Source organism: Glossina fuscipes, unplaced genomic scaffold (genome assembly GCF_014805625.2).
Source record: "Glossina fuscipes isolate IAEA_lab_2018 unplaced genomic scaffold, Yale_Gfus_2 1, whole genome shotgun sequence".
Taxonomy (NCBI): Eukaryota; Metazoa; Arthropoda; class Insecta; order Diptera; family Glossinidae; genus Glossina; species Glossina fuscipes.
This window is the reverse complement of record NW_023998415.1, coordinates 37,052,905-37,079,568: the sequence shown is the minus strand read 5'-3', so window position 1 is coordinate 37,079,568 and position 26,664 is coordinate 37,052,905. Positions and strand designations below refer to the sequence as shown.

The 26,664-nt window shown below is 32.6% G+C and overlaps 1 protein-coding gene across 5 annotated transcripts in view; it reads right to left on the bottom strand.

Annotated features, from left to right (window-relative positions):
* LOC119631960 (capon-like protein) overlaps positions 1-26,664 on the bottom strand; it is a 224,619-nt gene that overhangs the window by 16,554 nt on the left and 181,401 nt on the right. For 3 of the 5 annotated variants that reach the window (XM_038024602.1, XM_038024605.1, XM_038024604.1), the window contains exons 6-7: positions 6,041-6,224; positions 93-193 (exon numbers count right to left, since the gene is read on the bottom strand). In XM_038024602.1, coding sequence (XP_037880530.1) covers positions 93-193; positions 6,041-6,224 — 285 coding nt within the window. Of the gene's footprint in view, positions 1-92; positions 194-6,040; positions 6,225-7,677; positions 9,566-26,664 lie in introns of those variants that run through there. The other 2 variants (XM_038024601.1, XM_038024600.1) reach the window with 1 other exon arrangement.

Sequence of the window (26,664 nt, the reverse complement as noted above, 5' to 3'; positions counted from 1 at the left end):
AAATGAAGGGAGAAATTAGGTAACTGTGTCAGCCACCATCATCACGAAAGTTACGATACGTATGCACATTACATTAATTTACTATTACTTACGATTAAACTGCCGGATTTACTTAAATTAGTTTGTGGCACTAACTCCAAATGACTGGGCCTCTGTGATGGTAGACTTAAATCTGGGGTGACGACTAAATGATCTGAAAATAGAAACATTATTGCTTTAATGAAAAAAATCTATTCTTCGACAAGATATATTATTAATAATGATCTCCTTTTTCTCCTCTGTCCTAAATTTCTAATTCTATATTAAAAGAAATTCATTCTTGCGGTCGCAGATTAAATGTTATCGCGTTAATGCGAATTTTGATTGAAAACTTTTTGCTTCTTATACGCTGCCAGACAATTAATGTTCGTTATTTATAAAAAAATAAAAGAAAAAATAAAAAACAAAAAGAAAACCAACACAAGAAAGAACTTTGACGTCAAAGTCCACCTTGCGCTCGAATTGTTTAAATAAAATGAACAAAAATAAATAAATTAAATTGAAACACAAAAAAAAAAAAAAACAGAAAAACAAAAAAAAGAATCGAAAATTTTTTTTTCGTTAATCAATCATAAATTTAAAGAAGAGAAAAATGATTTCTTCCTTAGTACTTGATATCAAAATGCAGGCAGGTACGAGAACCGTTGCTATGGTCTATAAAGAATGCGAATCTTCGCCTTAATTTCGTTGACTAATTTCACAGAAATTGTGTTTTCCTTCAATATGCTTACATTTATCACTAATTGACAGCGCTACGCTTTCAGTCGGCCTATTAGCATCGCTCAACGGCATTCAATGACTGAAAAAATGGTTGCCTGAGTGATTTAGAGTAAAAAGATAGAAAAATTTTATACCATAGTCATAGGATTTTCCATTGAAGTCCTCTTCAAGAAGACGGCGGAAAAGCTATAATCTTCCACTTTGAGATAGGCATAGAGAAGAAAGAAAGAAGCCAGCATATTGGTAGAATGAAGAAATTAGCCAGCTTAGGGCCGAATATATAAAAGCCAAGAGACGACGAATAAAAAAAAAACGCGAAAGTCTCTCAGAGCAGCAATAAAAGGCACTAAAGTGAATTGGTAGAAAGAATTATATAGACAATAATCCATGGGGTTTGCCGTACATAATGATAGCAAACAAGGCCTGTCCAGGGAAGTTCATTCCAGGAGTTCGATATAAATCCACACAAAGACGACATCCGAACCCCTAATCTCAGACAAGGACGGGAAGGGTAGGATGATACAGTGAGATCAAGTATCCATAAGGGTCCATTTCGCAGTAATGTGAAATAAAGCGGTACCGGGACAACGATTAACTTTCGTGTTAAGTGTTAAGATAATGTTAAGTAAGTGAAATTTCCTTTAAACGGCAACGTCACTGTAAACTTTTCAGAAATTCAATATCTTTTTTATTAGCTTAAACGATGCCTTCAATGCACAATGATGTATTGATGTCAAAATTGACATTGAAAGATATTTAGGGGCGTGGCAAAATTTCAGATACCAAATAATTCTGATTATACGATCATGGTTGTATGGCATTGACGCTACGAACACTGCAACTGAACATGCAACACAAGATATTTTTGATTCGTTAATTTGTACATTTCCTTTTAACAAAAGAGTTGCCATTTTTGAATTGAACCAAGTCCTTGTCAAACACCAAAAATCAATATTTGAAAACAATTCGACGCCAGAGTATAGATTAAGTGATTCCTTTATGTTGTTTCCTTAATTCTAATTTGGACCAGGTACACTGCGTGCGGCAGAGCCTCACGAGAATAAGTCTGGCGTTACCATTTTTTTAATATTTTTCCAAAGTAATTGTTTTTATCCGCCTGTTTAATAACCTCATCAAATATTATTACTGTCCTGCCTTTAGACCATTACACTGGAGCTATGATTTCTGTAAATTTTGTTAATCGTATTGAATGTTGTGCCACCTTTATTTAAATGCACATGTTGAAGGCGAACTGTATAATTGGATCAATTATTCGAAAAAAGGCGGATATTCGGTAAACTTAGATACCGCAGCGAAGATGGCAAGAGAACATTTGAGACATAAGTTTCTTGCTTTGGGACAAACTTGCGTGTTTATGAAAGTGCCAGAAAATTCGCTCAGATCACAATCATTAAAGCTTCACGGGACCCTCTATGCATACTTTCATGTCGTAAACTTAATAGACGAGTTGTGATGGATCTATAGAATGAAAAGCAAACGAAAATGACGTGAACCTTATCTTGATATATTACATAAATCTTTCTTTCATATTTTATATATAAATTTTTCAAAACAAAAATTATTTAATTTTGTATTTGTTTTTTTTTTTTTTTTTTTTTTTTTTATTTTATTTTATTTTTTTTTATTTGATTTTCATATGTTGGACTTTTCTTCTATTTTCTGAACGCATTTATCATTAAAAAGTCATTAAATTAACAATAATGTGAAGGTTTTCATCGTTGACACATGTGGCCTTGACTTATAGCGATTCTTTAGATTAAAAAAACACACAAAAAAAAAAGAAGTAGAAATTAAACACAAGTTATATTGTATTCAAAATTTATTGCTGAATGAAATCTAGAAAGTCAATTGGTTTTACGCATTTGCGGGGCATAGATCGCGGACGAATTGAATAAGGGGCGGCGTGAACTATATTTGTCATGTGTGTGATTTATATCACTTAGTGAAATGCAATGTAGTAAACTTGGAACATAATTTAAGAAATGAAAACGGATAACAAAATGGAAAATAATTTTCTAAGATTTTTAGTGAAAATTTTTTCATTAAATATATATATATTTTTCTTGTTTTCAAATACTTTTAATAAAACTATAAAAATCATTATTATTAATTTGCTACTATTTCGGTTCAAAATAAATGGCAAGGTGTGGCGTTAATAAGTTTTCTGATTTTATTACTTCACAAATATTTTTCATGTAAAATTATTTTCAAATTTTTATTGATTTTCTTTGGGAAACGTTTGCTATGGCTATTGCTGTTGCGTCGCGTTTCGCCGCATTTGCGAGTTAGCAATAATTTGTAATATGAAAACGATCATTTTTTTATTTACAATTTACAAATATTTTATGAGGCGGAACAATTTTAAGAATTTCAAATTAAATTTTCTATTAATTTTTTTAAAGTAAATAAACGCGCTCTTTAAATATCTTTAACTATTCGGTTATAATGGTTGGTTGGTTGGTTGCCTTAAAATTTCTGTACACAATTATTATTATAAAGAAAAATTGAAATTTTCATAAATTTAAAAATTTTTTAAAATTGATAAAAATTTTTAAAATTTTTAAAATTTAAAAATTTTGTGGCCCGGGCAATTTAAACAAAATCAAAAAAAAAAAAAAAAAAACTTTCAACGACACTTTTGATAATGAAATTTTTTCCTTAGTCTCTACAACCCAAAAACTTACATGCAGACGAACAAAATGCTTTAGAAACTTTATACAGATTATATTTTATATAACAAAAATGATAACAAAACAGGAAAAAAAAAAAAGTTTTGCTGAGCTTACACCGAACTTATTCATACAGTCTTCCATCTTCTGTCAATCTTCTTGGAGGATAAAAATTCGCATTCAATTGTTCGTAGTTGGTCTTTTGTTCGTTTAAATGCAAATGCCTTGAGTATCAAATATGATATGAGACCTAAAACTTGCTAAGAAGTTTTAAGAGAACATCCGATACGACCACCTAAACCTGAACTTGAACTTGAATGAAGATCAATTATCAATCATTTGACCATGAAATATACAAGCTTGACATGTATTTTCGATATATTTCGGAAAATGCGTAAACGTTTCCCAAGACGGCACGGAAAGAAAGCCGATTAGTCGTAAGCGAAAGTGTGTTTTAGTTGTGGTGATATCGTCGTAGTAGCATCCTAGTCCTGTCGCTATTGATCTCAATCAAACCAATATCTTAATCGTGGTCGCCTGACATCGGAAGCACTTTCGATTTTCATCAAGTAACTATATAGAGCTACGTATGAAAATTTGCAATCAATAGAAAACAAATTTGATTTGCATCTAACGTTCGCTACATGGAAGAACTCGACTCGATTTGTTCTTTCAGACAACGCATTGAGGTGATTTCAACAGACAGACATAAGGCGTTTAACTGCTTCCGCTATTCATGCGGATCAAGTACATCGCATATGTATGCGTTGCAAATATTTTACAAATCTAAGATATTCGTGTTTATCTTAGTTTATGCGAAATAAAAGTTGGAAGAGAAATTTATGCAAAAGAGGATAAGCTCTCGAAATAACTGCAAATCTCATTGCTGCTAATGTGCCCGTACTCATGCTTTTACAACTTCATGCTTGTACAACTAAAATGAGTGTGTGTGTGTGTGTGTGTGTGTGTGTGTAAATCACATAAGCCATCGATCAATAACTCATGCATACGAATGTAACAAAAGTACATATTAGTGCCGTCCCTTAAACAATACCATCACAAAATTTCATATGATTTCTATCCGGTTCGTGTACGAGTGCACAGTTACATTGCTGGCGCTATACAAAGGAAAAATCCGAACTTCACGTGTTTAGTAAAGATTAAATTTTAATGGTAAAAAGTTCGCATTGGCTTGGAAGATGTTATTGACGGCAATTCTTCTTCGCCAAAAAAAAAAAGAAAATAATTTGCCGATGGTCTGTCGCTTTTAAACAAGATTGTACGCGCACCGATCATTCTGAGGATATAGAATTGAAAGTATTTCAAATACATTTCCGAACGGAATTTATTCCCTATTTTTCATGAAAATTTCAGCAGAAAAGCACTCATAGCTGGCAACTTTTCATAAATTGCTGCTAAAGGTAATCTTCAGTGACTATTGAATGCTTTCAAATTTCAAAAGCACTCGACGATCAGATGAGAGATCATTTTATACAAACGGCATCAAAATATTAGGAAAACGTTGCACTGACTCCATCGCTCTTAAAGGAGTTTACGTTACTGAACGAAATCAAATTTTGCCTACGAAAGAAACAAAGAAGGAATTTTTTCCTCTTTCCTGTTTCCTGTTTCGTCCCCCGGGTATTATTAATAACTTATTATGTTATCTAAAGGCATACCGAATATTTTATAAACGTTTATTAAATGCCATTAAAATTAATGCTACTTTAAATGCTGTCAATGATAAAAAAAAAGTATCTTGACAAACTTGTTAATATGTTCTCTAATGTATTTCTGATGTTAAGTCTTTCATTCTATTTATCATAGCTCGTATCGTTGTAGCTGCCTAGTGATGGAGGGCATCGATAAAAGTCACTAAAAATGAGTAAAAAAAAAGTCGATTATGTTTATGCGTTCTATACATGTATATATCACATGACACAAACAAATTTTTTTGAAAAGTATGTCAAAGATATGGAGGGAAAAAAATTTTCCGCTAAGTCATAAGTTATAAGTTAATTGTCAACAATAAGTCGGTGGAATTATGCTTTCAAGCAAATTTGGTTTTACTTTATGTTTTATAAAAGCATCACACACATATATAACCTATAAGAGAATTTAAGGGACTTTACAATAAAATATTTATTTCCTTTGAATCGGAGCGAAGGCTCCGTACCCATCTCAATATTCCGTGGCCGTGTGTTATCACATAAAATGATATAATGCATATTTAGTTCAAGTTATTTATTTATTTTCTTGGGCAGATTTATCAAACTTGATTTCTGCACTTTATATATATGTATGTATGAATATTATCCGCATTACATATTAGATCTAAGTTAATCTGGGCATTTATTGATGTAACATGAACATGACTGATATGTATTTGAGCGAATATAACCTTGCGTTTTAATTTAAAACTGCACATGGCATTCTACTAACTTGGCAATGATCTTTCAACAGCCATGACTTTTCAGGTGACTATAAATCTTGGGTGGCATTGACCGACATTTTAAATAAACTCAATATATTTCTATTGCCATCATCAGTCGCTTTTTTAATTTATTTTCTTTTTCTTTTTTTCAACTTACCCTTCTTATTATGTCCATCATCATCGCTGATCTGGTGATCAGAACGTGTTTCTACATCCAAAAGTTCTGACGACGAAACATCGGAACGGTCTTCATTGTGATCAAGGGGATTTTTATGGATATTAAATTTGTGACATACTTCAAAAGCCTGACCTACGGTGCGTACAATACGCATTGCCTGAGACTGTAAAAGAAAATAGAAAAGAAAAAATAATTTTGAAATATTTCAAAGATTTTCAATTCTATATCAATTTCAATACGTTTGTATAGGGTTGATAAAGAGTTGCATTTGACATAAATTCAATTCAATTTTATTTCATGGATACACACGTGGGAGCATATCCCATACGGAAAAAATGAACACTGTCGGTTCTGCGTGTGTTCTGCGATTTCGATTGAGCGATTATATTTAACAATACGAGCCCATCGAAACGCTTTCATTTCCTGCGCGTACTATGAGTAAGAACCAATAAAGAGAACTATATCGGTCGTTCAAGAAAGGAAGAACGCTTTCTGTCTTATCCTTTTCGGCAATTAATAAATGCAAGTGCGAAGCAAGCCACTGCCTTTTTTCTGAAATTAATTATTCCTTCCATAAATAAAGACTGTGTCTGTGTTGCAAGATTGCAAGCGTGAAGTCTTAGACTTGATCTTATAAACAAGAAGAGGTAGACTTTTAGTGTTTGTTTCATCATTAAAAGGCTGGCACTTTACATTTACATTTTCCAATCACAAACTTTGGCAATTGAGACTATTCCGTACAACTGCAAGCGTAAAACCTGAGCTTTCCACTCATAATCAAAAGTTTCTCGAGTCTTCACAATCACCGAAGAAGAAGAAAGTTTATCGAACGGCACCTTTTGACAAGCCAATGTGGCAAATACATAAATAAAAATACTTTGTCTCTCGTCAAAGAGGAATATTAAGGATAAGGATAGTTGATCGTGATTGCACGACCGCGGTGGGACCACCCTTAAGCAGACATTATTCTTTAAAGGCACGTAAAAGACTATTGCCGGGCATAGCCGATATCATTGAATGCCCTGAATCTCTGTTTTTTCGAAAAAAATTTTGCACTTATTTTCATAATGAGTCCACAAAAATGATGTCTTGTTCCTATATATATATATATATATATAATTTTTTTTTTTTCTTGTAAAGAAATAATTCTCTTTATAAAATATTTAAAATAAGACACTTTTAAGGGTTTAAATTTTCGTAGAAACGATTATATTCGGAAGGTATTCAAATTATTGACCTATCCGGTTCAAATATTTCATAATAGTTCCGAATGCCTAATTATTGTGATTCAAGAAGGCGTTGTTATAAAGGGAAGTGATCGTAAAAATAATTCGATCCAATCCATTAATCAATCAATCAAGGTTTTGTTCTTGACCACAAGACTTTCTCAAAATAGCAAATTGAATATAATAATATATGCACAGCCGGACTAAAAATCGGTTCAGTAAATGATTGATAAAAGCCTAGGCGATCTAAAATCGCCTCGCGTCCGCAGAAAACTTCATACAAGTCTTGACCATAGATTGTCTATCGTATAAATTTCTCTTCTTAACTATTTCGGCTGGCTACGAGCTTTAAGTTTTCTTTCTAGTAAAAATTTGTATTCAGTTTCTCACCTGCATTATGTCTTCTTGGGCGGTCAGGGTCGTATAATCAGATGTAGTTGCATGCCGCTGTTTGTTGTTATTGTATAAATTTTCACAACTTTGATTTGAGTTATTGTTATAGTTTTTGTTACTTGAATTATTTAAATTATGATTTGACGGAGATGAAATCATTGTTTCAGAACTTGGGCGACGACAGCGTCGCTTTTCAGCAACTATCGGTTCACGAAATGATAATTTTTTACGTGGTTTTTCGGACTTTGGATGTTCGCTTAATATACCAGCAGCGCCACCGCCACCAACACTACCACCACCACCACCACCACCTCCGCCACCGCTAGCACTGCCGCTGCCCATACTGCTGGTACTAGAGTTGCCGTTATTATCATATAAAACGGTAGAGTTGGGACGTTCATAGGAACCCAAACCCTCGGTTAGCGATTTACGTCGCTGACGATTTGGTGAGGAGTACCGCGTTGAAACATTGGCCTGCGCTTGATAACGTTGAGATGATGGGGAACGTCTTCGTGCGAACTCTGGACTTATATTGTTCGCGTACAAATTATAGCTATATTGTTCGGGATTAGTGTTTTGCCTCTGCAAAATACTACGTCTCTGTATAGTCGAAGAAGAAGAAGAAGAATTGGTATTAGTCGAGTTTGAGTTTGTGGTTGTATTCAAACTGGTAGTGACACGACAATTGTTCAGTATTGTAGTTTTAATGTCATTGGCTTTTTCATTGCTGGTATTATCCGGTAAAAGTTTTTTAAACTTCAGACGAGCCTTTAAAATGTTCTCATGTTGTTTGCGTTCTTTATCACAGTTTTTCAAAGCTTTGGCTTTGCCTTCTAATGATTTGCTTACGGGCATTTCTTTTTTAATTAAATAGACGATGTTTTCATCGTTGAATAGTATGTGCTTAGGAGAGGCATTACCGCTACCCCCATTAGCACTGCCCGTGCTTGTGCCAATATTGTTTTCCATGATTCCAATAGCAGCAGCAGCAGCAGCGGCAGCGGCAGCAGCACTTTTCTCCTTTCCTCCCTCACATTTCGCAAGCTCCGTATGGCTATACAACTTTGCCAATTCCTCTTGCTGTTGATAGAAATAGGCGTCTTCTTCATCGGAAAAAGCTAAACCATCTTCTTCTTCTTCTTCGACATCGGCAGTTGCCGTGGACTGTTGTTCCTGTTCCCATTTGCGCTGATAGACCTCTTTCGCGCGCATAATATTCTCAATAAAGGTGTCATCGAGAAAACGTTGATTCGTTTTATCGGCCAATTCCTGTTCAACGCAATTTATAAGTTCGTTGATATCTAAACTTTTATTACGTGAAACAACCTGACGCGCTCTACGCGTATTCGATTTTTTTGGCGATTTCTCATCTTTATTCAGCTTTTCGGTTAAAAGGTCACGTATAATGCCACCACTATTGCGAAATATGTTACGCTGGTAATTTAAATTAACTAAAGCATCGCTTTTGTCATCCGTCGGTGTATTGGATTTCGTTTCCGATTTCAGTGATTTGCGGCCACGTGACCATGTTAGAAAATCAAATGCCTTAACTATTGGACTCTTCGGACCGGAGGAAGAATCCGAGGAGCTTTTTGATTTCCATAAGCTTTTCTTTAAATTCTCTTTGCTCGTATTAGTAATCGGTATGGGTTTTGAGACCTTAGGGTTAACGTCGTGCTTCATCATGACAAATGATTTCGAACGCTTAAGTCACGAAAGCTTTTTTCTTTTGCTTTTGCTTTTTTTTTCTGTTCTTTTCTTTGTTTATGTATTTGGAAACGTTTTCTTTTCCAGTAAAACTACTTTCCACAAGTGAAAATGTTTTCCAAAAATAACGATACTGACGACATTAGTTGTATATATATATATGATTGTGTACATATATTTTTTCTGTTTTTTTTTTCTTTCTTATTTTTTTTATTTTAAGGTTATAACAATAAAAAATTGATGTGCCTTAGATGTTTGGCTTATTCATATATTGCGCGGTATAGAAACTAAATTCTTTAATAGTTATTGTTAACGGATAACGATCGGTGATGTAGAACGGCCCTTGCTGCGGGTTATTCACATTCAATCGAAATTCGCTTTCACCATATATTTACGCATATATACGTTTGTGTGCATGTGTGTATGTGTGTATTTCAGAAAATGCACTATTTTATATTTTATTTTTTTTTTTTTTAATTATAATTTTGTAGAACATTTACGTTCGCATACAAGACAAGACTTCTTCTTGCGATCTCCCACGATAACCAATCATTTCTTTCATAAATAGTTTCTTTTGGTTTTTATTTTTTTATTTATTATTATTCATTTTCTTTTTCTTTTTTTTTTTTGACTTTTATTCACATCTGGTCTGTCAATAAATTTCGGTGATAACATTACTTGCTCAGCATCTATTTGCATAAATGTTTATTTATTTTAATGTTTTGAAAACTGTTTCTTTTTATCGACTTTGCCTCTATTTGAAATTTATGTTTAGATTAAATTTGATTTTTATGTTTGTTTCCAAAACGCATATAGTAAAAGTTTTTCTTTAAGGACCCGGTAACATCATTTTCCAAAATCAAAGCAAAAATGCGTAAACAAAACGAAAAACTATTAAAGACTTTTTCGCTTTAATACGCGAAAAACTAAAAATGTCAAAATGCCATAGCAGTTGAAAATTGGCACGAGTTTGAAAAAAAAAGGATAGAAAGATGGAAGGACGTACTTTGTATTACGTTTAAAAAAAATTAATATAAGAAAAAAACAAGAAAGAACTCTATAGGCGTGCAAGACCGACCATTAAATACCCTACACCACATTGTCTTAGACAATTCTTATTATACCCATCACTGTAAGATGAGGGTACACTAGCTTTGTTTCTTTCCATAATGTGTGTAACACCTAGAAGGAAGCTTCAGAGACACTATCAAATATATTTATATTCTTGATCAGCATGAAATCCTGAGTTGATTTAGACATCTGTCTCCGCTTTTGTGTCTTTGCGTGTGTCGGTGCTGGTTGTTGGCAGAAAATTACTACTATGGGTTAATTTCCATTACCACATATTAAATCTTAGACTTTTCTGCTCTACAAAGGATCAATTTTCGTGAAATCCTTATTATATTGAATCCAAAAAATTGCCCCAGCTGGTTCAAAGTCCTTACACCAATTTAGAATGCCGAACTACTACTGCTTAGCCACTTTTGCCGAGAAATTTTGAAAATTACAATTTTTTCCCCTATAACGACTTTACAGAATGGGGTGTTATATGGGGAGTGATCGAAACTGTGGACCGATACGAAGCATTTTCAATAGCGTTCATCTAAATTTCAGCAAAATATCTCAAGAAATGTGACCTGTAGTTTTAGCACAAATTTACATGGACAGACGGACACACAGGCTTAGATCAATTCAGATTACGATTTTGATTCGATCGGCATAATAAAAGGTGGGGCTATCTTCAGCTCTTTTGCGTCTTAAATACATCCCCACTAACTTAATATACCCTGTACCACAAGTGATGTAGGGTACAAAAAGATACCAGATTTCAACGGGATTGCATTCGACCGGGTATAAATAACTTCATTCTGTGGATGTTAGTAAACGGTGCATCGATATTCTGAATTCATATAAGCAAATCTATTTCTGCTCCACACACGACACGGAAATGCTCTTTAAATTTGTTCTATGCATGGATCCATAATGACTATAAGACATTTCTACCATAATATTCATCGCATTAGTTTTTGTTTAGAGACGAAAGAGATATTCAAAAAATAATGACTATATATATATATATATATAGAGAGAAATAGTAGAATGCAGTGAATGAATTTACACGAAATCATATGAACTCAGTGAATCACGATCGCTATACCAATATGTTTTCCTCTTTTCCATAAATTATACCTTCGAAATAATATTTCGAGAATTGAACTTATTATTAAAGTCCGATGTGTTAAAACTTGCATTGCAAGCTTAAAAAATCCCGTAAATTATCCAAGCGGCATCATATAATTGTATATGAGGGGAATATTTGCGATAAATATTCAATATTTAATTTACACATAAATCGGAAAGGTGATGCCGTTTACGTTGTGTACAGATAGCGTTTCAAATCAAATCGGTTATATGATAGCCGGCTATTATAACCAGTGTAAGGTATCGTATGGATATGAATTTTGATATATCTATCATTCCAACGTACAACGATCACTATCAATAATACTTTTTCTCCCTTTGCCTCCACCGCACACATACAAAGAATACACATGTGTAAGTCGTCAAATAATACAAAGTAAGTGGTTAAGCAGTCGCGTCTCAAAATAAATAGCAATTTTTTGCTGGTAAGCTTTAAAAAAATCTTATCTAAATCAATATCATAATGAATATCGCATATCATATCGTATATGAAGATTTATTATGCAAATAGGTATCACACATATCATATTACTTGACAATGGAAGATGGCTCCATAAAATAAAAATATTTTTTGTCAATCTATGCAATAGGGGAGTAGAAGATTAAAAGCAATCTCTGTTTAGATTATAGTTAAGGCACATGAAAAATTTTACAATTTTGACTTAAAACATTTTGCTCTCACTTTCCGCAAATGAAATTAAAGTAAATAAGCCAAATCGACCTATAAATCTGCCCAGAAATTACAAAAAAAAAAACCTTTAAGTATTATGTTGTCCTTGTATGTTACAGCTTATAAAGTATGGAATTTTTTGCATAGGTCCTTTAAAAAATGGACCTTTCATTTACTCTTAATATTATTTCGGCTTTCAACTCGAAGAACAAGCCAGAAGGTCAAAAAAAAAAAAAAAAAAAAAAAAAAAATTTTTAAAAAAAAAAGCGAAATATGCGAACATGGTTCTTCTTCTTCACAATTGCGTTATGTAGAAAGTGTTGGGCTCTATGAGTTATATGATAAGCACGATAAGATGCATCGAGTGAAGGCATCTTAGGCATCTATTTGCAACATGTAATGTTCATTTGCATGCTATGTACAATCGATGACTTATTATGTTCTCGAACAAGACCTTTCTTCTATGTGGCAAAAGCTAAACAAAGCGTCAAAAAAGCGTAAAAAATATCTCTTTCGTACGGAGTTCATATTTTGCCTAAGAGATGCGACAAGTGCTGGCCGGTGATGCACAATACTTTGAATAAATATTTTTTTGCAAATTTTTTATGAATAAAAAAGAAAAGAAATCGGAAAAATATCTACGCATTTAGTAAAATACTTCGACTCTTGTCTTTATTGAGCTTACTTTACTCGTGCTGCAACATATTTCTCGACTTTCGCTTTAATATTTAAAAAGAAGATGAAATCATAAATCAAAAGTTTTTCACACCTACGTTGCGCGTACAAAAAAGTTTTCTTATATTACTTTTATGTTCTTTTTGTTCAAAATCTAAAACAAAAAAAGAAAAAAAACACACATAACCCTGCCTTTTTCTTTATTTCATTCTCATTCTATATGAAGGATGAAAAGTATCAAAACTTTTATAATATATATATATATATATATATATATATATATATTTTTATTATTATTACCGTTAAACATATCTATGTAAATAATCTTACAAACAAAAACCTAGTCGACGTAGGCAGAAACTTTCACTTTGTCCCGGTTGCTAGTATGAACAAAAGTTCTCTGTGTGCGCGGTTTTGTTGCTTTGGTTGGTGTAAAATACAAAAGTCCTTAAAGGAAAGTTTAAAAGCCGAATGGGTTTGGGCATTTGTGGTTTTGTTCGTCATATAGAAAAAACAATGCGGATATCTTGCATATACATACATATACACTATATATGCAATTCATTCAAATGTATATGCATTTGTATGCATATTAGCACGATATCTGCTCATCTCGATGCGTAGCCAATAACGTTTTTTTTTTTTTTTTTTTTTTTTTGCTCTACAATTTCGTACATTCTCTTTGTGCCATTATTATTTCTAATAAAGCAATTCCAGTATATTTAAATAGATTGGTGTGAATAAAAACACGTAAGAAAATTATAATCGTCTGTGGCCGGATCATTTGTACCCACAACAACTTTATCCTTAAAACATTGTGTAAAGAGAAGTGAAAGTTCATTACTCTATAGTGCAAATATCTGCGTTACCGATTTCTCTCATTCGTCAGGCACTGCAGAATCAACCACAGATGTAAGCATGTCCGTCTGCCCGTGTGTCCGTCTGGGTGAGATCTGTTGTAAACATTCTCCTGGGCGCAAAAATGAAGCTATCAAAGTCAAATTTGGCAAAAACATGAAAAGTTCTTGCACGTTAGTTGGTATTGAAAATGGGCCAAATAGGTGGAAGGAAACGCCCACAGCACCATGTAAACTGGGCGCACCTTTGTTTTTCAACGAAATAAAACATTATTCATGACCTATCGCAGATAAATATAAAAAAATTTAAACTCATATTCTATGGACGATTGTTTAGCATTTGTGTAAAACAATTGAAAAAATTGACCACGCCTACTTAATATTATAGTGTATTAAATTAAATTATTTCTTCTACTAATATCTTTATAACGCGCAGAAAGTCTCAAAAACCCCATAAAATGCACAAATTCTTGGCCAAATACAACCCTTGAACGCATCTAAACGTGTCCGCCTGTTCGTCTGTCCATCTGTCTGCTTGCATAACTTTGTACTATTTCTGGTAAAATATTCTTTCGTTAGCGAACGTGAAGATATCACCTAAAATTTTGCGAAAGAATTTGGAATTGACCTAAACTTTCCAAGGGCCACGCCTAGAACGCCCACATCGCTACATGAAAAAATAAAGCTTTATTTTAAAAATAGAAGAAATCAACTGCGCCCACTCCATGTTATAGAGCATGAAAATGTTGTTGTCCTTTACTTCCTTTGTCTTTTTTTGGGGGTAAACGGTGGTGGGTATAAAAAATTCGGTCCCGACCGAATTTAATTTTCTTACTTGTTTTTGTTTTTTGTTTTTTTTTTTTTTTTTTATTATAGTTATCATTACTAATAAAACGAACAAAAATTTGATACTAATAACTTCTTGTTCATTCGAAAAACTCTCCCAACACAAAAATACAAATGTAATGAAAATGCCTGGACTTGTATTACATATATGAATGTAGTTGAAGAAGAAAAATCGTTCTTGAAATAGTTAGATAATAGAGTACTTCAAAGATATTATGTATGTGACAGATTGTTGCAAACAAACGCATGTACTTAATTACCGGAATACATTTTTTTTTTTTTTATAATAAACAACAAAAATATATATATAAGAGCACATCCATGCACATCAATACAATTGCATTGAAAATTTGAAAATATTTCGAATAATTTCTTAATATTGTGTTTTGTTTTGTTTTTCTTTTTTTCTTCTTCACTTGTTTACAATTGAAGCTTATGATGATGATGGTGATGATGATGACCAAGTCGTTTTTTTTTTGATTTTTTTGTTTGCCGTTTGAGTTGAGTCTACTGAACTGTCATAGACTAAAATGAATTGCACGGTATATATATGGATATTTATAATTTCGTTTCAAAAATGTATAATTTTTACTTAAACTACCATCAGAGAAGCGCATGAGTGTGAGTAATTAGTCTGCCGTATGTACCTAACTGAACGAAAATATTATTTTTGTAAATAGTTTAAAGCGAATAAATCATCTATATCATATTGTATATGTATATATATATATATATATATTTACATATACAGTTGCGCTTGATTTAATTACGCCTTATAGCATTTAAGTGAAAATTTTTGGAATACTACATAATTTGTTACATTACGAATAAGTTTGGCTATTAATGTAGCACAACGTGCTGAACCATAAAACTTGATAAACTGTAAAAAATTAAAAAAATAATATATATATATATATATATTTAGATATAGATTTTGTATCTTCTTTAACTGCACTAAGGCTGTATGAATAAAATGGTTTACTTACAACAATATCCGTGCAATTTATTACGAACATATATATAAAAATAATTCCTTAAATTTTTTCTTTTATTTAATGGAAAAAAGTGTTCGTAATCTTCCAGCGGACTGTTAAGCAAAAATACCTCTCACGTCGCTAGTCCATGAAAAAAGTGACAGGCGACATTCTATGGATATTCGATTTTTGTTTAAGTACTTTAATGCTACAACGTAACATTTGCCTTAGATATCTGCGATACTTCCACTTTTCAAAGGATTTAATTAGAAAATGTTTTAAAGTTCAGGAACTTGCTTGCACTTCAGCACTCATTTTAATAGATGCTTTTGCTGTATGTGCCAGCGACATTTTCACAGTAACATTATGCTGATTTTTCTGCCAATAGACGAATAAGCGAACACCGAATATACACGACGCATATGAAAGTCTCAATGTTCCAGTGTATATATATTCCCGCATAAATATGTGTGGTGCTGGTAACCCTGTTAAGATAGCTTTAGAATTTAAATAGTTGGTAGGCTTGCGAAATGTTGGCAGATCAGAAATTTATTAATCAACTTGTGCAGTAGAAATTCGAGCTTCTTACTAAAAATAAATTGCGGTCAATTATATCTCGAAATTTCAAATTTCGACTATGATTCATTCTTATGCACTACGCCATTTCTCAGACATATTTTACAGCCAACATCCATGCCGAGAAAATAACTGCGAAGTGTTATATCGTCACGGCTATTCACTATCTCTTGGACGTATTCAAAGACTTCGATATTTTGGTCATTGTGTTTTGACAAAAAGCCATAACACGCTACATCGCTGTGTTATTGCGTTAATCGGACAAGAACTGTGTAAATTATGGTGAGTTTTTAGACAAAAAATAAAAAGGAAAATTGTGAACCCCTGAAATCGTGAAATCGTTTAGGAGATGTTCACATATATATGTAAGAGAGACAGATATAGATAGGGGCCGCAGCGAGAGAGAAGTGTATGCCCGATCGGTAAGTGTTACGTCTGTATTGACTCACTCTGGCTATGATCACACAACAATCGTCATTAACTATACTGTGAATTGACAGTGGGGATGTTGACCTCTTAGTCGTTCTTCTTAAGCCGGTAGAGACAAATGGATATAATGTGCCAATGCGTGTTCTCAATGATTCGGCCTGCTATGTGAGATTCTTCTCGCCGTATTTACCGCCCGTTCCCATCGATAGAACATTGTCTGTCATCCAAGTGAAATCTAAATCCTGCCATAAAGATGGATAGTTAGTGATGGACAATACTTTCAGTGATGACATTTTTCCCGATTATTTCAAATAGAGCGCAAAATTTTTACAAGACGCAAGAACTTATCCCCTGTCTCAACAAAGCCAGGTAAGATAGGTACAATCATCTTCGCTTTACGATAGAATTGGGACTTGAAAAATTGCAAAAAATCCTTCGATTCGAACTGAAATTTGTCAATTTCCAAAAAGATTTAAAAAGAAAACGCTTACTTTAACTTAAAATCAAATTTAAAGAAACATGATTTAGTCCGACCCAATGGATTCTTATTGTGATCACGAATACGAGACAGATTTTTTCCGCATATTATGGCAATCATTTAAATTTAAATGAAATAGAAAATTTCATGTTTTAGAAGAAGAAGATCCAAATTTTATGGTAGTATAAAAACTATTAAAAATGTGAATAAATTTTTTTGCTATTATGAGTATTACATTAACACAGACGACCAAAAAATGCCGGATAATTAAGAGAAATTGCATTTGTGGCAAAGAATTGATTGTCTGTGAGCTGATTTGTAATGTGCGATACAATGAAAATATTGCGTTACATGTTTGTCGATGAAATTGCATAAGTAATTATTAGCAAACAATTTTCTTTTTTTAATTAAATCACATTCAAAATAATATTAAAATCTAAATTTAACCTCTTGTCATAAAAACGATCACTTCATGAGAATATTACAATATTTTATACGTGTAGTTAAAAAATTCAGTATATTAAGTGGTCCGATTAAATTTTACTTTTTAATTAAAAAATACTTATTTAGATCAATTTTGTATTTGTGTTTTATGTTTTAAGTATAAATGTTCATGGTTTGCTAAGACAATCCGTGATTAGAAAGAAATGTTTACGATTATTGTCCTAAGAATAGTTTTTCTTCAAATCCTACTACAGACCATAGGAGGTATAATGATTTTGTCATTAGACTTTAAGGTATTTATTCATTACAATTTGGACGTTTTTTTTTTCCACCTTATATATGTGTGTGCGATACATACGATGCACTCTTAGTTAATGTATGTAATTTATGTCGGATAATCATTTGCATTCTCATCGGCATCCATAACGCATACGCAGTTTAATTATTGTGCATTAAGCATTGAGGTTGAAAGGTGGAGTGTGCGATAATACTTTCCGCAGTCTTCGATGAGATACTAACTTTTGCCAAATTCATTACATTCTTTGCGTGTAATTACATGTGTATAACAAGCGTAATTAGCATATGTTATACAATCGAATGTGACCCTAACGTTCTCACTTGGTTCGAGGAATAATTTTCGATGCATGTAAATTTTTTGGCTTTCGAAGAAAAAAACTCTTATGCGCCTTTACACGCAGAGAATGTCAATTTGAGTGCGCTTAGCGAAGTTTCAAGGAGAAAAAAAACCCTTCACTTCGACCGACCAATGATTATTACTGATATAACGATCGAGTCGTGTCTTGAATCGCTTGCGTGTAGGGCTTCACATCTACAGAGTATTCACATTTATCAATCAGTTGTCTCAAAGTACATCCGGATATTTAAGATGACTGCCCTTGTAGATATAGATATAGAAAGAAATTTAAAAACCTCAGATATTGTATTTGATCTTAGCCTTGCTCAAGTAACTGTTCTGCGACATTTACTGCTCGCGATCTGCTTGATTTTCGCTTTCTACTTGCGCATAAGTTTAATTTATGAGAAAAAAATTGCCTTTGCGGAGGTATTAAGGAGTTCTATCTGAATCGAATATCAATCAATTCTTCCAGGAACTTTATTAAAAGGAAAAAAAAAAAAAAGAAAAAAATAAAGAAGACCTTTATTGGCCTGATTCGACTGACAATTTCATTACTTTACGCAAATTGGTATTGAAAGTTTTTAAAAAATTTTGCAGAAACTTTTCAAGCATTACTTTATTTTTGTTTATGAAATTATTTTCAAATGCTTTTCAATAGCTGTCATTAGTTTTAAATATTTAATGTTTAGTAATCAACGTTTTGGAAGCACTTTTATCAACAACCGTCTGCAGTTTGTTAATTATTTGTAGCGAAAAGCATTTGTTCTTAATTTATCAGCACTTATGACTAAACAAGAAATATTGCCAACAATTTTTTTAAAAAAAAAAATATTTAAAAAAAAAAAAAAAAAAAAAAAAAAACACCAACCAAAATTAATAAATAAATAAAAAAATATTATTTCCTATACATATATATATATATAGATAGAAAAAAAAATGCATTCACTTGTATTCTATGGTATCGACTGAGAAGTTAAAACATGCATCAATCAATCAATGCCGTGAAAGGAAATTGAAAATTTTAAAATTTGGAATAAAGCGGAAATGTCTACTAAGCCTAAACACTACACACTAAAAAGTACAAATTCCACAATGCCGTCGATAAATTAAATCTTACTTTCTATATAAATCGTGAGGCGCTCATCAAATTGCATACGCAAAACATTTCGCTTTAATCGTTAGATATGTTAAAGCTAAATTAAAGCAGTAAGCTTCAGCATATAGAATAAAGGAAATGGGTTTAGCGCAGTTATTACACTTTCTAAAATTGCTAAGCACAAATTTGTACACATTATAGAAACTTGAGGCGGAATAGAGGATAATCTTATTACAACTTCTCAGTCTGAAGAAGTTGGTCTCGTGGAAGATAATATTACTTGTTAAACAACTGACCAATGACGGCTGTAGAGCTGCAATGATCGAAGGAACCAATAGAATCAAAATCTAATCGGTTCAAGAATTTTTTTTTTTTCTTCTTCTTTATATTCATAAAATCATTCGGGGAACGAAGCCTATATGTATATTACTTGGCTGTATGTATAAGTAAAGAAGCACGCAGAAGAAGTAAAACGCTTTGTGCAGAAACAAGCTTGTGATCTCACTTCATCACTTCATCACTTCCAATTCGTTCTTTGCGCATTAAATAATGATGAATCAATTAAAAAAATTGATCTATCAGTTAACACTAAACGTACCATACGCGGTCTAATAACAATTTTTAAAATTTTGTTTAAAATTTCTCGCATTCAACGTTATTGTATCATCATGTAGCTTATTGACTTTTCGTAAAATATACATACATCGAAAAGCGGGGAACGAGTTTTTATTATAGCATCAGAAAAATATTTTCTTTACTATCTACTTTACTAAGATACATTCGTTTTTTTGAAGTGGTCATTTGACATGTCGGTACGTTTAGTGTTAAAGATCTATCATCGCACTTTTCTCAATAAATAACAAAATAAATGAACTTGGAGTCACGTAACTTTGCTGATACTGAACCTATGACGTCTATACTGTCGCTTGTGAAAACTGATTTTTCATTGAATATTTTTAAAAAAAGAAAAGAAAAAACCCGAAATCTTCTCATTCTCTCGAAACTAATTACGTTTTGGTAATGAACCGTAATTAATATAGATGCAGTTAAGGCCGATCGAAAGAAAAGTTTCAAATGTAACGAACGATTCAATTTCGCCCAGATGTATTTGCACATAATTTCAATGTCATTAGATCTGTAAGCATATAAGCAATGGAGATTGTGCTACTTTGTGTGTGAGTCTTGCCGATGATAGCTTTTAATTCCCTGAAAGTGTTTATACCAAAGATACATCAATGGAAGCATCGTCTTGAACTAGGGGGAATAGGAAAAAAAAATTCTGCTTTACATACTTACTGTCGTCAAATATCTCGAAGAATATAAGTAAAGATATAATATAACCTCGGAGCTACACAATCGGATAATGTTTTGTGCTTGAAAAACTTCAGGGCATTTCACGCAATTGCTAAGTAATTAACTAACTAACCTAAGTAATAAACAAAGCAAATGTGTATGATAAGTAAGCCCGACAATGGCCAAGATTGGTTTTAAAATGTTGTTTAAATAAGTTATTAATAAAGAATCATTTTAATTGATCACGGTCACCGACTAATAAGTGCGTATGTATGTACGAATGTGCAAGGAATTTTTTTTAACATTTCACTTTGAATATTGAATCAATAAATAGACAACTTTTTTGTCTCTCTCTCTTTCTCTTTTTTTTTTTTTTTTTGTTTTTGCTTTAATAATGTTATTATGTTATTGATGAATCTCAATACAGCTAAGTGGCAGAAAAGAGAAGAAATATTCAATAATCGAAAATGAATTCGCTAAATAAATGTTTATTTTCTTTTTCCCAAGGATTGATTGCATTAAGTGTATATGCATACTCAATGTAATCCGTTAATTATATCGCAATGAAGGAAATACAAATGCAAGCGAGTATGCATATGCTCACGTATGCTCTGTCACAATAAAGGTCAGATTAAAACCGTCATTAGATGCATTTCTGTTAATCTATTTTTCTTTGGTTTTTCTTTATCGTATTTGAAAAAACACAAAGAGAAAAGCAACAAACACAATAATATTTTCAATGCCCACGTCATACATAATGGCAACAGGTTACAAAAAAAAAAGAACAAAACTTTCTTTTCATCGAGAATTCATTCTCAACAGATAATGAAAGAGAAGAAAGGGATAGAGTAAATGAATTTTATAAAAACACCATTGAATGAAAATTAATAAAAAAAAAAAAAAAAAAGAAAACAAAATATTTCATATTAAAAATTTCTCCGGCAACCGAAGTCAATAAGAAGGACATTTGAATAAACTCTTCACGCAGAGAGCAATTGATCCAAATAAATCAAGCGTAACCGTAACGATTGACAGGTAATCCGGCAAAATGAAACTGAATGCCTTTCAAGTGCCTTTAGCTCACAAGAGGGTACTCATCTTAACAATTGAATAGAAGAAGAACTCTTATTGGATTGTGGTAAGGATATATGAGTATATAGGCACTTCAAAAATTATGTTCACTAGCAGCTATTTGTTGCGTAAATAACCCTTTATCAATTTTTTTCAATGACCGAAAGCCTCTAGGAGAATTAAAAAACAAAGTCCTTCTATCTTCCTCACAAAATGTAAATTCGTTAACGAAAGATCTTCTGTCTGATCTCTGATCACATCCACTTTTTGATGGTTAATAGAAAAAATTGTAAGAAAGGGAACGATCCTCAAGTCGACAATAATTCATCAGTTGAATCGTCATTGTATTAGTCAGCAGGACAACTACCTGGTAAATGCTACGGGCTTGGTAAAAACATTCAACTACAACGTGACAAACTTTTACTGGTGCCGTCATATTGAATAATCAATCGGAAGTGTTTTTTCGCATATTTCGAATGTCTTTCGTCTCGATTGCGTCATTTGTTCTTGGTTGCGTTGGTCGAGAATAGTTTCTAATGCCTTCGAATAAGGCCGTAACGAATATTTAACTTTACCGTCGGTTCGTGACCATTTTTCTTCACAATACAGCATCACTCCTCTTCGAATAGGCCGAGAAAAGTAAGTCATCATATATATCGTTCTGGACGCCGTCTCAGATGTTAGTCATAGCAATAAAGAACTGTTAGCACAGATGTTACGAAACAAAACATTAAAGTTAACATTTTTAACTTTTGCGTGATGCAGACCAATGAAGCCGGTATGACAATGTGGTAAAAGGTAGATAGCCAACAGTATGCGTGGTAAGGGTTACCCAGCAGCAATGATTTAAATTTTGAATAAACCTAAGTGCACTATATTCTACGCCCGAATTATGATATACATTATCGAACCTTGATCGTAACATAAGGTTGCACTGCAATCGTTATTCATTTCCTTTTTGTTTGCGAAAGACGAGCAACTGTGTTCCTAATGTTGCAATGTATGAAGAGTAAAAAAGCTGTTTGCAAGCATATATTATGAATACGCTGTCGTTTTCTTAATATCTTACGATTTTACTGTCATCTCATTAATGTCAGAAATCTTTGCATCTCATCTTTTTAACTAATTAGTTACGACTGATTGAATTTGTTTCGGCTAAGAAGGAATGAATTTATACCAATTTCATCGTTACTTTTGTGACACTTGGAAGCCTATGCATCAAAAATTCCATAAACTTTATGAATTCTGGCTTAGCATGACACACAGTGTACTTTCTCTACATCCACCTCTATCTATTTCCGGATATGTTGAGCTGTTTTTATTTTTGTAACATTTCCATAAAATTTTCATATTTTCGTGCTTAGAAGTGCTAAGTTCCTGTTTATTAGCGGTTAACCGGAGTTCGCCTTTGCTAAGTAAGCATAACTCTTTCTTGCCCTACTAAGTTTCAAAATCGATGTTAAGGCGTCGTTTTGATCTTACGCTCTACCCACATGCCCGTGCATTCCGAATAAATGTTGAAAGAAAAAGAAGATTTGTGTATACATTCTATTCATATCAAAGGGTTATTGACCAATAAGAAAATAATGTCTTAGAGTCAACTTAGCCACTATTGACATCCACTACACCGATGCTTGCACGGGCAGTCATTTTGTTAAAAGGTTTGCAACTCACAAAGGTTTGAAAGTCACAAGGATCCTATAAAGTACACCTATACTGTTCTTAATAACTATCAATTTCTGAATCGATCTGGACGTGCTTGTTCGTCTGTTTATTTACTTTCGGTAAACATATATCTAGGCGCAAAAACTAAGATATCATCTATCGATTTAATCAAGATATTAGAAGCTCTTGCGCCGAGCTTGTTGATATTGAAAATGGGCCGAAAGAAACGCAAACAGTAAAACATGAACTGAGAACACCATTGTTTTTGAAAGCAAAAAAAAAAAAAAAAAAAAAAAAAAAAAACCAAGAAAAATCCTATGTTTTCTGCTCATTACTCGCAAAGAATAGCAATAAGAACTTGTACGTTGTACCGTTCCATAGCACCTGTAGAAAATTGGTATCGAAATTTCATTTTCCTCAAAATAATTTAGTATTAATACGACACACGTATGGAACACTTAGCCACATCTGAATATGATTTTCTTAGTTCTTGCGTAAGATTTCACTGAAAATTCTTTAAACAACGATTATTAAATAGAAATAGTAAGAGCAATAACTGTTAAATTGATTGCATATCCAAGACACAGTTTGACATCCTTTAACTGTTGTGTAAGAGATGTAGTATATTTTCCATTCGACACGCTTCAAGGAAAATATGAGGAACACGTCAAAAGAGCAATTCACGCTTAGAGAGAATGAAAACAATCGTAATAGCAGCAGTAATGCATATACACTAATATATATATATATATATATTCAATGCATACCAATTTTGTACGTATATTTATATGCCTATGTGTATATGTATGTATGTATGTATGTATATATGTATAATTGATCGACAAATGGCACACAAACGCGCATAATAAACTATACCTACAAAAATATATATATAACGTTTTTGTGAAAGCATTCCTTTTCGTCTCCATCTTTCAAAATTCACTTTTGCCGATCTTTACATATTCATATATATCTTGGTAAAGATATTTTATAATATATAAACAAGTATTAAAATAAACGAACGTATGTATATGCATTCACGTTCATTTAATTTCTTTACAAGATATTTAAAAATTTTTATGACCATTACAGTCTGGACCACAAAGGAAACAAGAAACAAAAAAAAAAAAAGAAAAATAAAGAGAAACAAAACATTGAAAATAGAAAGAAAACTGAATACCCAGAATATATATATAACATATATATATATATGAATGCGTGTGTCAGCGTGTGCTTGAAAATTTGCAAATAGATGTGCACAAATGCAAAAGTAATTGTAAATACCTTTCGAATATGAATAAGTCTTTACGCCTATGCTTCAGATCCGTCTGATTGGTTCTTAATGGATTTTCTTATGCCGTAGGGGCGTTCGATATTCTCAAGTCTTTGTCATTTGTCACGTTTACCGACGTTCCTCGTAGCTTTTCTTATCAACATCTGCAATTACATCATTGTGGGACAGTAAATGCTTTATGCGGCGTCATTACGCCCATTTCACAATCGTTGTACAATCAAAATGCGATCATTGTGATAACCGAAAAGGACGCTCCAATCGATATAAAGTCCACATTCGGACCGAGTACAAACGAAAAGTCTTAATTTATTAAGAAAATGCTAAAATTTGACGACATTTTCAATGGATGATAATTTCTATAATCAGTTGTTACTGCACTTTATAGCACTTTATAGCACTTTATAGCAAATTTAAAGATTCATATATTTCTGACAATTACAGAGCAAGTCTGGATTACAAAAAAATATCTCGGCCTTTATTCGCAACAAGGATCAGTAAATGGAAGTGTATGCTATACACGTGATAGTCGTATCTAAAAGTTAACTAAATTAATAGAAAATGTTTCGCAAATTAAACCGTTATAATGGGAAAATATCGACCATTAAACGCGCCCCCCACTATTGTCTCATACAATTTTTTACTCATTTTCGTCATAAAATACAAAAAATTCGAACTTTTCCTCACATAAAGATCTACTTTTTTTGACACGGGCATGGATGCCAAAAATGAACCAAACTGGTCCAAGGTTGACATAACAAATTTGTATTTAAAAACAATTAACTGAGTTTTTCCAAGAATATCCATATGAGACAGTATTCGGAAAATGATCCCATCCCAGCTTTTTTCCATGTAAATCTAAACAGAAAACGCAGAATCTGAACAGAATCTACAACTTAAGTCCCGAACCGTCTCTCTATTCGTCTCCACGTTAATTCTTGTAACTTGAATAACTTGAACTAAAAAATAAATAAACACATTTAAGAAAATTATATAATCGACCATGACCGTATATTTTACGATAAGAGCGGTTACCTTAAAAATCAATTGGAAAAAAGTGAAAAAATGAAATTTCGGTACTCTACAGCATTAGATGAGTGTGGGGAATTTTTTCCATTTTTGTACCCAACACCATTTGCGGTATAGAGTCTATTAAATTAGTATGGACGTATATAATACGTAGAAGGACTTAAGATAGACGCAATTTTTTATCAAGCCGATTGATTCAGATTCTCTAATCTAAGCCTATCTGTCCGTCTGTCCATGTAAATTTGTGTTCACGTTACGGTTCGCAATTTCTGAGATATTTCGATGAAATTTGGATGAACGCTGTTGCAAATGATTCGGATCGGTTCACTTCTTCGACCACCCCCCTCTACTATGAAAACTCATTATATGAGAAAAAATATGTAATTTTCAAAATTTCGGCATTCTAAATTGATGTGAAAACTTTGGATCGGCTGGGGCAATTTTGGAATCCCCTCATAATATGAAAACTGAAGTTGAGACGACAGAAAGGTATAAATTCGAATGCTTCACAATGAAAATTACATCATAATTAATAAAAATAAATTGTACCAAATTTGGCCCATTTCAGGAGGATTTTTACGAAAATGAATCCTTTGTAGAGGAGAAAAGTTTAAATTTTAATATGTGTTGGTGGAAAAATTAACTCTACAAAATTTTCGGACCATCTACGCCTATTCTTGGAATCTGCCCTATGTAAGCATTAAACTTGTACCATATTAGGTTACGCTTTGGACCCGCTTCCCCATAAATATGCACATGAAAACTATGACTTTATTTAGAAACAGGATAACATTTTTGTGTTCTATAATAAAAATAAGAATTGTGTGAAAGACAATGTGATATAAGATATTTAACGGTCGGTCTTGCCGACTATCGAACTAAACACCATCGGGAAACGACTTATTACTGATTGCCGCTAATAGGAGACGATTTTCATATCTATCCGATCCTGATGCATGGTGAATATGAAAATAATGTGTTGATCTATTTCGAGTTTGATAAATTTTTTTTTTTTTTTGATCACAAGCGATCACGAATCGCGAT